We start from the raw sequence: 13,398 nt of genomic DNA, 5'->3' as shown, positions 1-13,398 counted from the left end.
CCTATTGCAGATTCAGTCTTCTCCGCCTGGTGCAGGTCTACAATTTTTGTTTCTGGTGTCCTTCGACAGCTCTTTGGTCTTGCCCATAGGGGAGTTTGGAGTGTGACTGTGTGAGGTTGTGGACAGGTGTCTTTTCTACTGATAACAAGTTCAAACAGGAGCCATTAATACAGGTAACGAGTGGAGGACAGAGGAGACTCTTAAAGAAGAAGTTACAGGTCTGTGAGAGACAGAAATCTTGCTTGTTTGTAGGTGACCAAATACTTATTTCCCACCATAATTTGCAAATAAATTCTTTAAAAAGAATCTCATAGTTGAGGTTATAACCTATGATGAAAATTACAGCCTCTCTCATCTTTTTAAGTAGGAGAACCTGCACAATTGGTGGCTGACTAAATACTAAATACGTTGTCACAGAGCTGCTCAGCCTATCACCGGCCGAGTCGGGACTTCGCTGTGGCCGGTGATTGGCTGAGTGCAGTATGACTCACCGACCACCGGCAACCAGGAAGAGGATCGCGGTGGAGACCGGAGTGGATTACCGGAGGCACCGGGGGAGAGAAGGAAGGTATGTATCTCTTTATTTTTTTTACTGCCGGTAGTATGGAGGACAATTTTTCCATCCCGGAGTACTCCTTTAAGCTCACTCATCCAAAATGCCTCTCTCTGTAATAGTCGTTAGTGTTGCTCGTGAATATTCGCAATTCGAATTTTATTCGCGAATATCGCATATTCGGGAATTCGCGAATATAGCGCTATATATTCGTAATTACGAATATTCGTTTTTGTTTTTGTTTTTTCACAGTAAAAATCACAGTGATCATCCCTCTCTGCTTTCAGCTTATGTGGTGTAAGAAGGCTCTAATACTACTGTGTGAGATTGGTGTGCGAATTTCCGCATATGCTAATTTTTTTATATGCAAATTTTCGTATATGTTGATTTTCGCACACGCGAATATTCGCGTATGCGAAAATAAAACGAGAATATTACGAATATGCGAATATTCGCAAATATGACGAATATTCGTCCATATATTCGCGAATTTGAATATGGCCTATGCCGCTCAACACTAATAGTCGTGTGCGGTTCGTGATCTCATTCACACCTTGTGGTTTAATTATTTGCCATCGCAGATCACTAACTTTATGCTCCTTCTCTAGAAAGTGTTTGGCCACTGTACTTTCTCCATATTTATTTTCACTACAATTTTCCATCTGTAATGTTCTCCCTATGTTTGATTTATGTTCCTTTAATCTCATTTTAATTTTTCCTGCTTGTTTGTCCAACGTAGACGTCTCCACAAGGACATTTTTAGTAAATAAATTCCGTTCTCTGACATAGAGGTATAAAAACCTTTCACTGGAATTTTCTTCCCTCTTTTTGGAGGGTGAACATATTCACCTTTCATTATTCCATTACAATGGCCCTGATTTACTAAGAGTCTTGTGTAGGTTTCTTTGTGGGTTTTAACCCCTTAAGGACGCAGACCTTTTTCACCTTAAGGACTGAGCCCTTTTTCGCAATTATGACCACCGTCACTTTATGAATTAATAGCGCAAAAACGCTTTTACCGAATATTCTGATTCTGAGACTGTTTTTTTGTGACATATTCTACTTTATTTTGGTGGTAAATTTTCGGCGTTAATTGCATCCTTTTTTGGTGAAAAATCCCCAAATTTCATGAAAATTTTGAAAATTTTGCATTTTTCTAACTTTGAAGCTCTCTAATTGTAAGGAAAATGGAAATTAGAGGGCTTCAAAGTAGAGCAGCAATTTTCAAAAATGTCATGAAAATTGCTAAATCTGAAGGGACAGATGTTACAGAACTACAACTCCCAGCATGCCTGGGCAGTCAAGGCATGCTGAGAGTTGTAGTTTGGCAACATCTGGACGGCTACTGTTTGGGCACCACTGTAACAGTGGTCTCCAAACTGTGACCCTCCAGATGTTGCAAAACTACAACTCCCAGCATGCCCAGACAGCCTTTGCCTTTGGCTGTCTGGGCATGCTGGGAGTTGCAGTTTGGCCCCCCTAGTGGTTGCCACAGTAAAGATCGATTTACTTTCACTTTAAATCCCCCCCCACTGTCGATTCCCCACCTGATCAGGATCCAGCAGGCTCCAGCGAAGATCCCAGGTCCCCAGGCATCTTCTCCTGCAGGTACGGCCTCCATTTTCTTCCCAAAGCCCCTCGACATCCAGGGGCGGGCAGAACAGGGGGTTGCCATGGCAACCCCCTGTCCTGCACTGCCATTGGTCAGAACTCCGTTTTGACTAATGCCAGGGGATAGGAGGAGATCGCAGCTTTGCGACCTCACTCCTATCCTTTAGGCTGATCGGGGCTGTTGCTGACAACTCCGATCAGCCCTATTTTCCGGGTGATCGGGTCACAAGAGACCCGATCAGCCCGGAATGGGAGAAAATCGCATGTCTGAATTGACATGCGATTTTCTCCGATCGCCGACAAGTGGGTGTCTCAGGACCCCCCCTGGTCGATGTGCCAGGGTGCCTGCTGAATGATTTCAGCAGGCATCCGGCTCCGGTCCCCAACCGGCTAGCGGTGGGGACCGGATTTCCCACGGGCGTATGGATACGCCCTCGGTCCTTAAGGACTCGGAATGCAGGGCGTATCCATACGCCCTGTGTCCTGAAGAGGTTAATTCCCTACAATTTATTTTCCACGGTATTTACTAAGGTTTCCCTACATTTTCCACTTTCCCTAACTTTGCTTTTTTTTACACATTCTCTGATCTGTCGGGTTTTCCTCAGCTCAAATCCACCACATTTTATGTGGAAACAACCTTAGTAAATATGTTGGGTTTTTGTGAAAATGTCGTAACGCGCCCCTTTTCGGAGACCACTCCCCTTTTCCTGACAGCTACGCCCCTTTTTTGAGTTTTCTTAGCAAAATGGAGAGTTAGTTGGGGTTTTTTCAATTTTGACGCAAAATTCTGGCTTTTCTGGCGCGCAACCCGACAAAACATGTCGGGTTTGCAATAGTTAATGAGGGCCATTGTGTACGAAACAAAACAATTATTTTTCTAGTTGTAGCCAAGAATGTCTGTTGATCTTTTTTCTTTTTAGCAATATCACCTCTTACATTGCCAAGTCTTTTTTCTTTACTGTATACAAACATCGGGGGCTCTCTAAACAGATCCCCAAAATCTTTTCACACACATCTATACTATTTTAAATACTATTTTGCCCCCCTGTATAATAAATTAGACATATCCTGTAGAGAATTCTGTATTCTCCATTGTATACAGATATTACGAGGTGCCCCAGTTCTTGGTCCGATCTCTCGTGGTTTGGTCCCACAGCTCAGCTACATGTATAAGACCTGACTTCTCGTGTGTGATAGAGAAGCAGCTGTTGTCTATTACATTACATTATGGCTCATGTACTTCACCTTATGTTATTACTATTGTTTTACTTTGTTATTTACTTCTCCCTTTATAATTTTACATAAGGTAAATGATAACATTCTATCGTCCCGTAGTCACCATCTGTCATACCGTATCATGTGCCTGTTTATTGAAGTATACATTGAAATGGATTGATTCTTGTACGATGATAATAACTAGTATTGTTATTAGGTCTCTTTTTATCTTTTTAAGCCTCTGTCCCCACACTCAGTTAAGGTTCTTTTTGAGCCTCGAAAGTTGGATAAAAAAAAGGTCTGAAAAATGTTGACATCTTTCAGCCTTCTGTTGGCATTTGGGCAATTGTTGACCTTTTTTATTACCATCTTTTTTTGCTTTTTTTTTTTATTCCCATCTTTTTTTTTTCCTTTTTTTATTCCCATCTTTTTTTGCTTTTTTTTTATTCCCATCTTTTTTTGCTTTTTTTTTCCCATCTTTTTTTGCTTTTTTTTTATTCCCATCTTTTTTTGCTTTTTTTATTCCCATCTTTCTTTGCTTTTTTTTATTCCCGTCTTTTTTTTTGCTTTTTTTATTCCCATCTTTTTTTGCTTTTTTTTATTCCCATCTTTCTATGCTTTTTTTTTATTCCCATCTTTTTTTGCTTTTTTTATTCCCATCTTTTTTTGCTTTTTTTATTCCCATCTTTTTTTTTATTCCCATCTTTTTTTGCTTCTTTTATTCCCATCTTTTTTTTCTTCTTTTATTCCCATCTTTTTTTGCTTTTTTTTTATTCCCATCTTTTTTTGCTTTTTTTATTCCCATCTTTTTTTTTTATATCTTCACGTGTACCGTATTTTTCGCCCTATAGGACGCTCCGGCATATAAGACGCACCCAATTTTAAATGAGGAAAATCTAGAATACAATGTAAAGTATAGGTCACAGTGATCTTCAACCAGCGGACCTCAGTTTTGGGGAAGAAAAAGTGCGTCTTATACGGCGAAACTACAGACACATTTTGGCATGTAAATGGCAGAAGTCTCTGGCACTTCATTGTACAACCATAACAAATATGATCATAAAATTAAAATGTTGTATATAAAAATACATTTTCCCATTGAATTCTTAATAATAATAATACTTTTTTTTTTGTTTGTTTCCTTTTCTTTGGGGTGGGGAGGGGGGCGTTTTACGACATGTTTAAAATTTGTGGAGGACAGAGCACCAAAACTGTATTTACCATTAGACACCATGGGCCTATGTGAGGGAAAAATAAATAAAATTAATAAAATTAATAAATAATAATTGTTGATGAAGCTGCTGCCAATATGCTGTATAAGAAAGACAATATTAGGGGAGATTTATCAATACCTGTCCAGAGGAAAAGTTGCCCAGTTGCCCATAGCAACCAATCAGATCGCTTCTTTCATTTTTCAAAGGCCTTTTCAAAAATGAAAGCAGCGATCTGATTGGTTGCTATGGGCAACTCAGCAACTTTTCCTCTGGACAGGTTTTGATAAATCTCAATATTTTTCCCTATTTGGTTGAATCCACTTGGGTCAGAACTGGTGTAAGATTTACATTCAGACTTTCAGCCATGAAGTGTTCAGTACGTTGCGGATTTATGATTAAAGGGGCAAATGTTTTCAAATCAGCTGGTGCCAGAAAGTTATACGGATGTGTTACTTATTTCTATTTAAAAATCTTAATCCTTCCAATACTTATCAGCTGCTGTATGCTTTAGAGGAAGTTGTTTAGTCCTTTCCAGTCCAGTCTGACCACAGTGCTCACTGCTGACACCTCTGTTCATGCCAGGAACTGTCCAGAGCAGGAGAGGTTTGTTATGGTTATGGATTTTCTCCTACTCTGGACGTTTCCTGACATGGACAGTGGTGTCAGCAGAGAGCACTGTGGTCAGACAGAAAAGAAATACACATCTTCCTCTGGAGCATACAGCAGCTGATAAGTACTGGAAGGGTTCAGATTTTTTAAATAGAAATAATTTACAAATCTGCAGACATTTCTGGCACCCAGTGATTTGAAAACATGCTTTTTTTCCTCTAGAATACCCCTTTAATTTTATCGCTCCCTTTGTATAGGGGTGAGATCTGCATAACACATGTAGCTTTTATTGCCTATTTGTGACAGATCTGACACTCGTAAAATCATCCTAATGAGGTGTATTCGGTGCCACGCTGAATATACTGTTTATTTGTGTACAGTTGTATTCTTAAGTTTTGCTAATGAAAATGGAGACACTGGCGTTGGGAAAATTTCCCAGTGTATATGCCAAAGCACAATGAACATCTCGCCAGAATATGGTTTGCTAAAAATAATATAAAAATCATAGGGAGAATATACTAGTTGCGGTTTACAGTACCCAGTAATGATCATAGACTTAATAGGTGTTTATTATTTTAGTTTTTTTGTTTAAATTTTGTCTTACTTTATTTCAGCAAAATAGACAAAGACAAACAAAACCCCCGGAGGACCAGCAAAGCATCAATTCAGATGTTGACACGCAGAATGCTAATCTGATATCTCCATCCAGGTACCTGTAAGTAGTTATAATGGGATTTATGGGCTGGGGTCATGAAAAGAAGGGGAAACAATGAAACCATCAATCCCTGATGAAAGTGATTGAAATGTGCGTTGTGGTAGTGTTTGTTGTGTTCAGTTACCATAGCGCCATTATTATTGTTTTCCTTTTAATTTCTTGTTTCTATTTCCATCTTTTATTCTTTGCACTTTGTTGGAATATGAGCTATTTTGTCCTTGGTGCCACTGGTGTACTATTTAGTTACATTGATTTCTATTGTAGTCTGTATGTCGCCTGGGATATTTAACAGGAATCTTATACTTTATAGCTGAGGTCACGAAGGCTAGGTTTCCACTTGGTCTTTTTCACAAAAAATGCCAATAAAAACACCCATTCTGTCGCACATCGTTTTTTTCAGTGAAAAAATGCTGCGGACAGATGTTAACTGAAAGTCAATAGGAAACTTCAAAATGCAATATCCATTCGGAGTTTTTAATTTTTTTTTTTTTTTTTTTTATCCTATTGGTTTTTTTTATTTATTTTTTTTAATTTTGGGTTCCCTGGCACTTTTTGAAAAAAGATCTCATGTTGACTTTGGCATTTTTTCAGGAAAATCTTGTGGGTCTTAACATTGGCGTTTTTGCATGCGGTTTTTATTCTTTTTTTTTAGTTTAGTGATCCAAAAAAGTAATGGAGTTACCTTTTTTTTAAATAAAAGTTTGTAGGTTAACATATATATATATATATATATATATATATATATATATATATATATATATATAATGATACAGTAGGGATGGAAAAAACTGTCCTGTGGATAGGGGATAAGTTTACTTTCGCCTGAGTTTTGCTTTAACAGGGCCACTTTATCCATTAACGTTTAATGATGTTCTCCATCTAAGTGTTATTTTAGAGAAATCCTACTGAATAGTTTTTCCAGACTAGGGTGTAGAATCCAGGATCCTCCTCTGCACTGTCTACACTAGCAGGCTGGCTCACAGTTGGCTGGGCCTTGTACTGCAACTCAGTCCCACTCAAGTGAACGAAACTGCAGTATCAGGCACCACCATAGTTATGTCCAGTCCTCTGCCTGGAAAACCATTACTCCTACAGTGTGCTGATCAGTAATGATATAAGGAGATAGAACCCCCACAATTCAATTTTGATGGCTTATCCTGGGCCAGCAATGCTTAGGCCCCAAACATCTCTCTTAGGTTATGCTCACACTGCCAATTCCGCACATTTGAATCATCTGGCTGGCGCTAGAACTGCTCAAAAAAGTGCCATCTCTTAGACGGCAATGCATGTCCGAGTGGAATCGGCAGAAAAAATAGACATAACCATTCTTTCTGCGACCGCCGGAATCGGGATCCGTAGCGGAAATTCCACCATAGGCAAAGGGCAGCAGAATCTTATTGAAATCACTGGGATTCCACAGAAGTTCACTCAGAAATTTGGTGTGTGAACATAGCCTTAGACTGGGTTTCCACATGGCAGTTTTTTGGATATCTGCCACTGAAGTTTTTGAGCCAAAACCAGAAGTTGATCCATGAGGAAGGAAAAGTCCTTCCTTTGTATTTCTTATTCCTTTTGAATATGCTTCTAGCTTTGGCACAAAAACAGCCTTAGGGTAGGGTCACACACACAGGGTATTTTACGCTGCAAATGCGCTGCCGGCAGTCACAAAGGGACAGCCGAGCAAGCTCCCAGCTGCAGCCGGATAGCTCTGGTAATCTGCTCAGCAGACGCACAGAGCTACCCGGCCACAGCTGGGAGCTCGCTTGGCCATCTCTCTGTGACTGCTGGGGCAATGAAGAAAATGGTGTCTGAAAATGTGACTGCCCCCACAGGGACACAGTTTTCAGCTTTACAGCCCTCTTCCACTCATTCAGTCCCCGCTACCCTCTCTAAGGAGGACAGAGACACATTCTCTCCGCACATCTCCCCTACACTTAGATAGACTGTGGAGCGGAGACAGAGGAGCACTCCACAGCCTTTCTCCCACCCGCCCACACATCTATCACCCTCCCATTACCTGTTTCAAGACTACAACTACCAAAGCATGCCCTTACAGTGAGGTCTTGCAACAGGTAGCTGACTGATGGCGGATTTGCGGCACAGGCGGGGGGATAAAGGCTTGGGAGATGTGTCAAAACTGTGTCCCCGTCCCCCTGAAAGAGGGTAATGGGGATGGAGTGAGAGGGAGCGGGCTGTAAAGCAGAAAACTGTGTCCCTGTGTGAAGGGTCACATTCCGCTACAGGACACAGTTTTCTTTATTACAGCGGCAGCGCATCTGCAGGGGGAAATATGCTGCGGATGCTCTGTGTGTGACCCTACCCTTAGAAGTGGAGCTGTAAAGCTTATTTTCTCCTTCTTAGCTATAAGCCAAAGAGCTGAGTCATATGGGCCTTTATATTACCAATACATGGTGGAGAGTTAATGTGCATGTGTGTATATACTTTTACAGGAAGAAAACCAGGTCCGTCCATGAGTTCCATAAACCAGACCATGATAGAAGGCTTCAGACTTAAAGGGGTTTCAGATGTTCCGGAACTACAAGTTCTCATTTCTCTTCTGGTTCTTCTCATCTATCTCATCTCTCTTGTTGGAAATCTCACTATTCTTCTACTGGTCGGCCTTGATGTCCACCTACACACCCCTATGTACTTTTTCCTGTCCAATTTGTCTGTAATAGACATATTCAGCTCCACTACAGCGCTCCACAGGATTTTTGTTATTGCCACAACACAAAACCATATAATTTCTACAGCAGCCTGTAAGGCTCAGCTACATATTTTCGCTATATTAACCAGTAATGAACTCTCAGTTTTGGCGGCCATGAGTTTTGATCGGTATGTAGCCATCTGTAGACCATTACATTATCACACGGTCATGAGTCGGAGACTCTGTGGTCTTCTGGCCTCAGTCAGCTGGGGGTTTGGGTTCGTAGAGCTTGTCCCTTTTGTTCTATTCATTTCCAGGTTCACTTGTTACATTTCTAAGGAAATCGATCATTATTTTTGTGACCTTTTGCCCATCCGGGATATTACTTGCAGTGACACCACATTTTTGGACCTTTACATTCTAATTTTTGGCAACGTTCATGTATTTATATTACTAATCCTTACTATAGTTCCCTATTTCTATATAATTTCCTGTATTTTAAGGATAAGCTCGTCTGCTGGCAGACGTAAAGCCTTCTACACGTGTTCCTCACACATCACGGTGGTTGTGTTCTTCTACTCTTCCATCGTCTTACAGTATATAGTAACCATATCCGGGAACAACATGGGTTCCAACAAAATCTTCTCTCTGTTTAACACGGCTATTGTCCCCATGATGAACCCCCTGATCTATAGCCTGAAAAATAAAGATGTAAAAGCAGCCCTACGACGACAACTGAAATTGTGCGGAATAAAAAATTAACATTACAGAGTCTTTTTGGACGTAGGGAATATTGTCAAAGTCAAGGCAAAGGATGGATCACAGTCAACCTATCAAATATTTAAGTCCAGTAGAAGACAAAATTAAAAAAAAGCAAGCCGGTTAACCACCCATGTGAACACAGTTCAATGTAGAAAGCATGGCCTTTGAATGAAGCATGGAGAGGCAACGGGCCGGATACTGTGTATCATATGAAGAAACAGAGAGGTGTATCCAGCTCCAGGAAGAGAAAAATATTTACTGTGGTTTTCGCCGTATAAGACGCACTTTTTCTTTCCCAAAACTGGGGGGGAAAAGTCGGTGCGTCTTATACGGCGAATACACCCCTATCGCGGCGGTCCCTATGGCCATCAACGGCCGGGACCCGCGGCTAATACAGGACATCACCGTTCGCGGTGATGCCCTGTATTAACCCTTCAGACGCGGCGATCAAAGCTGACCGCCGCGTCTGAAGGGAAAGTGACACTAACCCGGCTGTTCAGTCGGGCTGTTCGGGACCGCCGCGATTTCACCGTGGCGGTCCCGAACAGCCCGACTGAATAGCCGGGTTAGTGCTTACAAGACACCGGGAGGGACCTTACCTGCCTCCTCGGTGTCTTCTCCGTTCAGGGATCCCCTGTATGGCCGGCGCTCTCCTTCTTTGTCATCACGTCGTCGCGTACGTGTGTCGGCGTGCGTAACGACGTGATGGCGGCGACGGAGAGCGAGGATACCCGGCCGGCAGCAGAGACGTTCCAGAGCGACGGGGACACTGCAACAGCGATGGAGCGACATCCAGGGCAGCGGTGACAGGTCCGAAGCGGCGGGGACACGTGAGTATTACCTCCTATGCAGTGGCCTTCAATCTGCGGACCTCCAGATGTTGCAAAACTACAACTCCCAGCATGCCCGGACAGCCAACGGCTGTCCGGGCATGCTGGGAGTTGTAGTTTAGCAACATCTGGAGGTCCGCAGGTTGAAGACCACTATTGGGTTCAAAATCTTTATTTTTTAAGATTTTGCCCCTAAAAATTGGGTGCGTCTTATACACCGGTGCGTCCTATAGGACGAAAAATACGGTAAAAAGCAAGACTTTAATTATATCATATTAAAAACAAAAAATAAATTCCCTATGACATGTCTATAAAAACAAAAGAAACATTTCAAAGGTTTTCTTTTTTTTCGTGTTTTTAATATTATATAATTAAAGTCTTGCCTTTTAACTTTTAATTTTTCTCTTCCTCGAGCTGGATACACCTCTCGGTTTTTTCAGAAAACAAAACCACCTGAGCAGTTTTGGACAATTTTCTCCCCTTTTCTTGAGGTAGGGTATTCTACAACTTAACTCTTCTTACGTTAAAGGGGTACTCCGGTGGAAAACAATAATTTTTTTATATCAACTGGCTCCAGAAAGTTTTGTAAATTACAGATTTGTAAATTACTTCAATTAAAAAAATCTTAATCCTTCCAGTACTTATAAGCTGCTGTATACTACAGAGGAAGTTGAGTTGTTCTTTTCTGTCTGACCACAATGCTCTCTGCTGACACCTCCGTCTGTGTCAGGAACTGTCCAGAGTAGAAGCAAATCACCATAGCGAACCTCTCCTGCTCTGGACAGTTCCTGACTCGGACTGAGATGGCAGCAGAGAGTGCTGTGGTCAGACAGAAAAGAACAACTCAACTTTCTCTGGAGCATACAGCAGCTGATAAGTATTGGAAGGATTAAGATTTTTAATAGAAGTAATTTACAAATCTGTACAACTTTATGTCAACAGTTGATTTAAAAAAAAATAGTTTTCCATCGGAGTACCCCTTTAAAGAACCTATATCTAAAATAATAATTATAGGGCTTATCCTTTTTCATATAAAAACAGCAGTAAATGTTATAAAGTAAAAAGCACATAGACTATCGAAGGGTATTTCAGATGATGAAACCTATTTTCAACTGTCTAATAAATGAACATATCATGTATCAGTAAATAAAGTTATTTTATTACCATTCTATGGTCTAATGTGCTTCCCCTCTGCTCCTGGTACAAACTGTCTGCCCTGCTCTCTCTTTTGCCCCACTTCCTGTCTAGTGTACATCCTATAATATACTTCCCGTTCATACTGTACACTCTAGCTGGGATTTCAGTCAAATTTATCTCCCTCTCACTAGACTTTTTTGACTACAATCACACCTCTTACACTCAAAGGAGCCTCCCACATAGAGAAGTGTAGAGAGCAGAAGAAAAGCGGTAAACGTTAGAAAGGAAGTAAAATAATCTTTCTTATTTTATTGTATTCATTAATTGGACATTTAAAATAGGTTTATCATTAGAAAATCCTTCACCCCTTTCATTCCTCTGGTGATTGAGTGCAGATGCTGTGCCATACTACTGACATCACAACTCAACAATGGTGACCATGATGCCTGTAGCATGGCATGTAACCCCTGAGGTCACTGATGAAGTCATATACTGGCTGATTGGCTGTTTTAAAATTAAGAAAGTTCTTTAGGGAAACCATGGGAAGCCATGGGAGCCTAAGAATCATCTGTAGGGATCATGTATTATCTTGTAAACTTAGAATATGAGCCGTACACCAGAGGTCCCCAACCCAGTCCTAAAGGTCACCACTAGTTTAGGATTTAAATTTGTTCCTGTTCTATTCCAATGGAGGAACTGAAAAAAATCCGGAATGTTGGTGGGCCTTGAGGACTGGGTTGGAGACCACTGCTGTACACTACTTTGTGTCTGCACCATATGGCACTTCAAGTATAATTCTGCTGCTCACAACATTATACTGGGTTTTTCTCTGTGTACTGTTCGTATTGTATATTTGTGTGCTTTTTCAATGTCCAATTTGTATATTTTTAAGATGTACTTAATGTCAGATATCCGCCCTTTATTTGTTCAAACATAATAAAATTGCAAGTTTGAATCATATAGAATAGATTTCTAACAAGACAAAATGTAAATAATAATATTAAACAGAAGAAAAATGTCCACCAAAATGGAGGAAATGGGTTTCCAAACTGTTCCAGAAAACCTTTAGAATATAGCATACCATATAACCATATTTTAACCCCTTAACGACACAGGATGAAAATGTACGTCCTTGTGCCTTGGTACTTAACGCACTAGGGACGTACATCCTGTACATGAACACGAGCACCGGAGTGGTGCCCGTGTCATGTATGGCAGGTCCCGGCTGCTATCAGCAGCCAGGGACCAGCCGGTAATGACGGACATCAGCAATCACACTGATGTGCGCCAATAACCCATCAGATGCCGTGATCAATACAGATCACAGCATTTGTGGCAGTGTGGTCGGTAAAATGGATGATCGGATCGCCCGCGGTGCTGCCGCGGGGATCCAATCATCCACAATGGTGGACGGAGGTCCCCTCACCTGCCTCCGTCCATCTCCAGGGGTCTTCTGCTCTGGTCTGAGATCGAGCAGACCAGAGTAGAAGATGACTGATAACACTGATCAGTGCTATGCCCTATGCATATGACTCCAAAGACCAACAACAATGAGGATCCAAAGTGCTCTGCCTCACCATAGATAGAGGATACAATACTGGACAAGTTGGTTTATTTTCTTAAAAGTGATAAAACATGCACAACACATTTCAAAGTACCCAAGTGAAAAAGAAGCCGGTCCTTCTTTGAAACGCGTTGTGCATGTTTTATCACTTTTAAGAAAATAAACCAACTTGTCCAGTATTGTATCCTCTATCTATGGTGAGGCAGCGCACTTTGGATCCTCATTGTTGGTGGAGTTTGGAGTCATATGCATTTTCCCACTCCTGGAGCATGGTGAGGAAGTGGCTGCAGCCCCTGGTCTGTCTTTTGTACGTGTTGTGCTGGTAATTGCACCCCCCCCCCCCCCCACCAGGTGATCAGTGCTTGGATCACCTATCTTTGTCCTCTTTCACTGGAAGGAGCCACATAGGAAGCGCCTTTTGCTTATTTTATATTCCATGTCCTATGCATAGCACTGAATAGTAATAACAATCAAATGATTGCTATAAATAGTCCCCTATGGGGACTGGACTATTAAAGTGTAAATAAAAAGTACAAAAATG

General features: G+C 41.2%; 1 protein-coding gene across 6 annotated transcripts; it reads left to right on the top strand.

Annotated features, from left to right (window-relative positions):
- Positions 1 to 2,105: 2,105 nt before the first annotated feature.
- Positions 2,106 to 9,605, top strand: LOC130291241 (olfactory receptor 6C74-like). 6 transcript variants are annotated; one of them, XM_056539808.1, is made up of 3 exons: positions 2,106 to 2,161; positions 5,817 to 5,911; positions 8,368 to 9,605. In XM_056539808.1, exon 3 carries the CDS (start codon positions 8,388 to 8,390, stop codon positions 9,324 to 9,326), a length of 939 nt encoding a protein of 312 aa, XP_056395783.1. In that variant the 5' UTR covers positions 2,106 to 2,161; positions 5,817 to 5,911; positions 8,368 to 8,387; the 3' UTR covers positions 9,327 to 9,605. The 6 variants fall into 6 exon arrangements, with proteins under 6 accessions (XP_056395783.1, XP_056395786.1, XP_056395785.1 ...); XM_056539811.1 differs by lacking the exon at positions 2,106 to 2,161 and adding an exon at positions 3,367 to 3,470; XM_056539810.1 differs by lacking the exon at positions 2,106 to 2,161 and adding an exon at positions 3,367 to 3,470 and having other exon boundaries at positions 5,817 to 5,917.
- Positions 9,606 to 13,398: the final 3,793 nt, after the last annotated feature.

The sequence above is a fragment of the Hyla sarda genome, chromosome 9, assembly GCF_029499605.1.
Source record: "Hyla sarda isolate aHylSar1 chromosome 9, aHylSar1.hap1, whole genome shotgun sequence".
NCBI lineage: Eukaryota > Metazoa > Chordata > Amphibia > Anura > Hylidae > Hyla > Hyla sarda.
The sequence above is the reverse complement of the archived record's forward strand: the minus strand, read 5'-3'. Positions and strand labels throughout refer to the sequence as shown.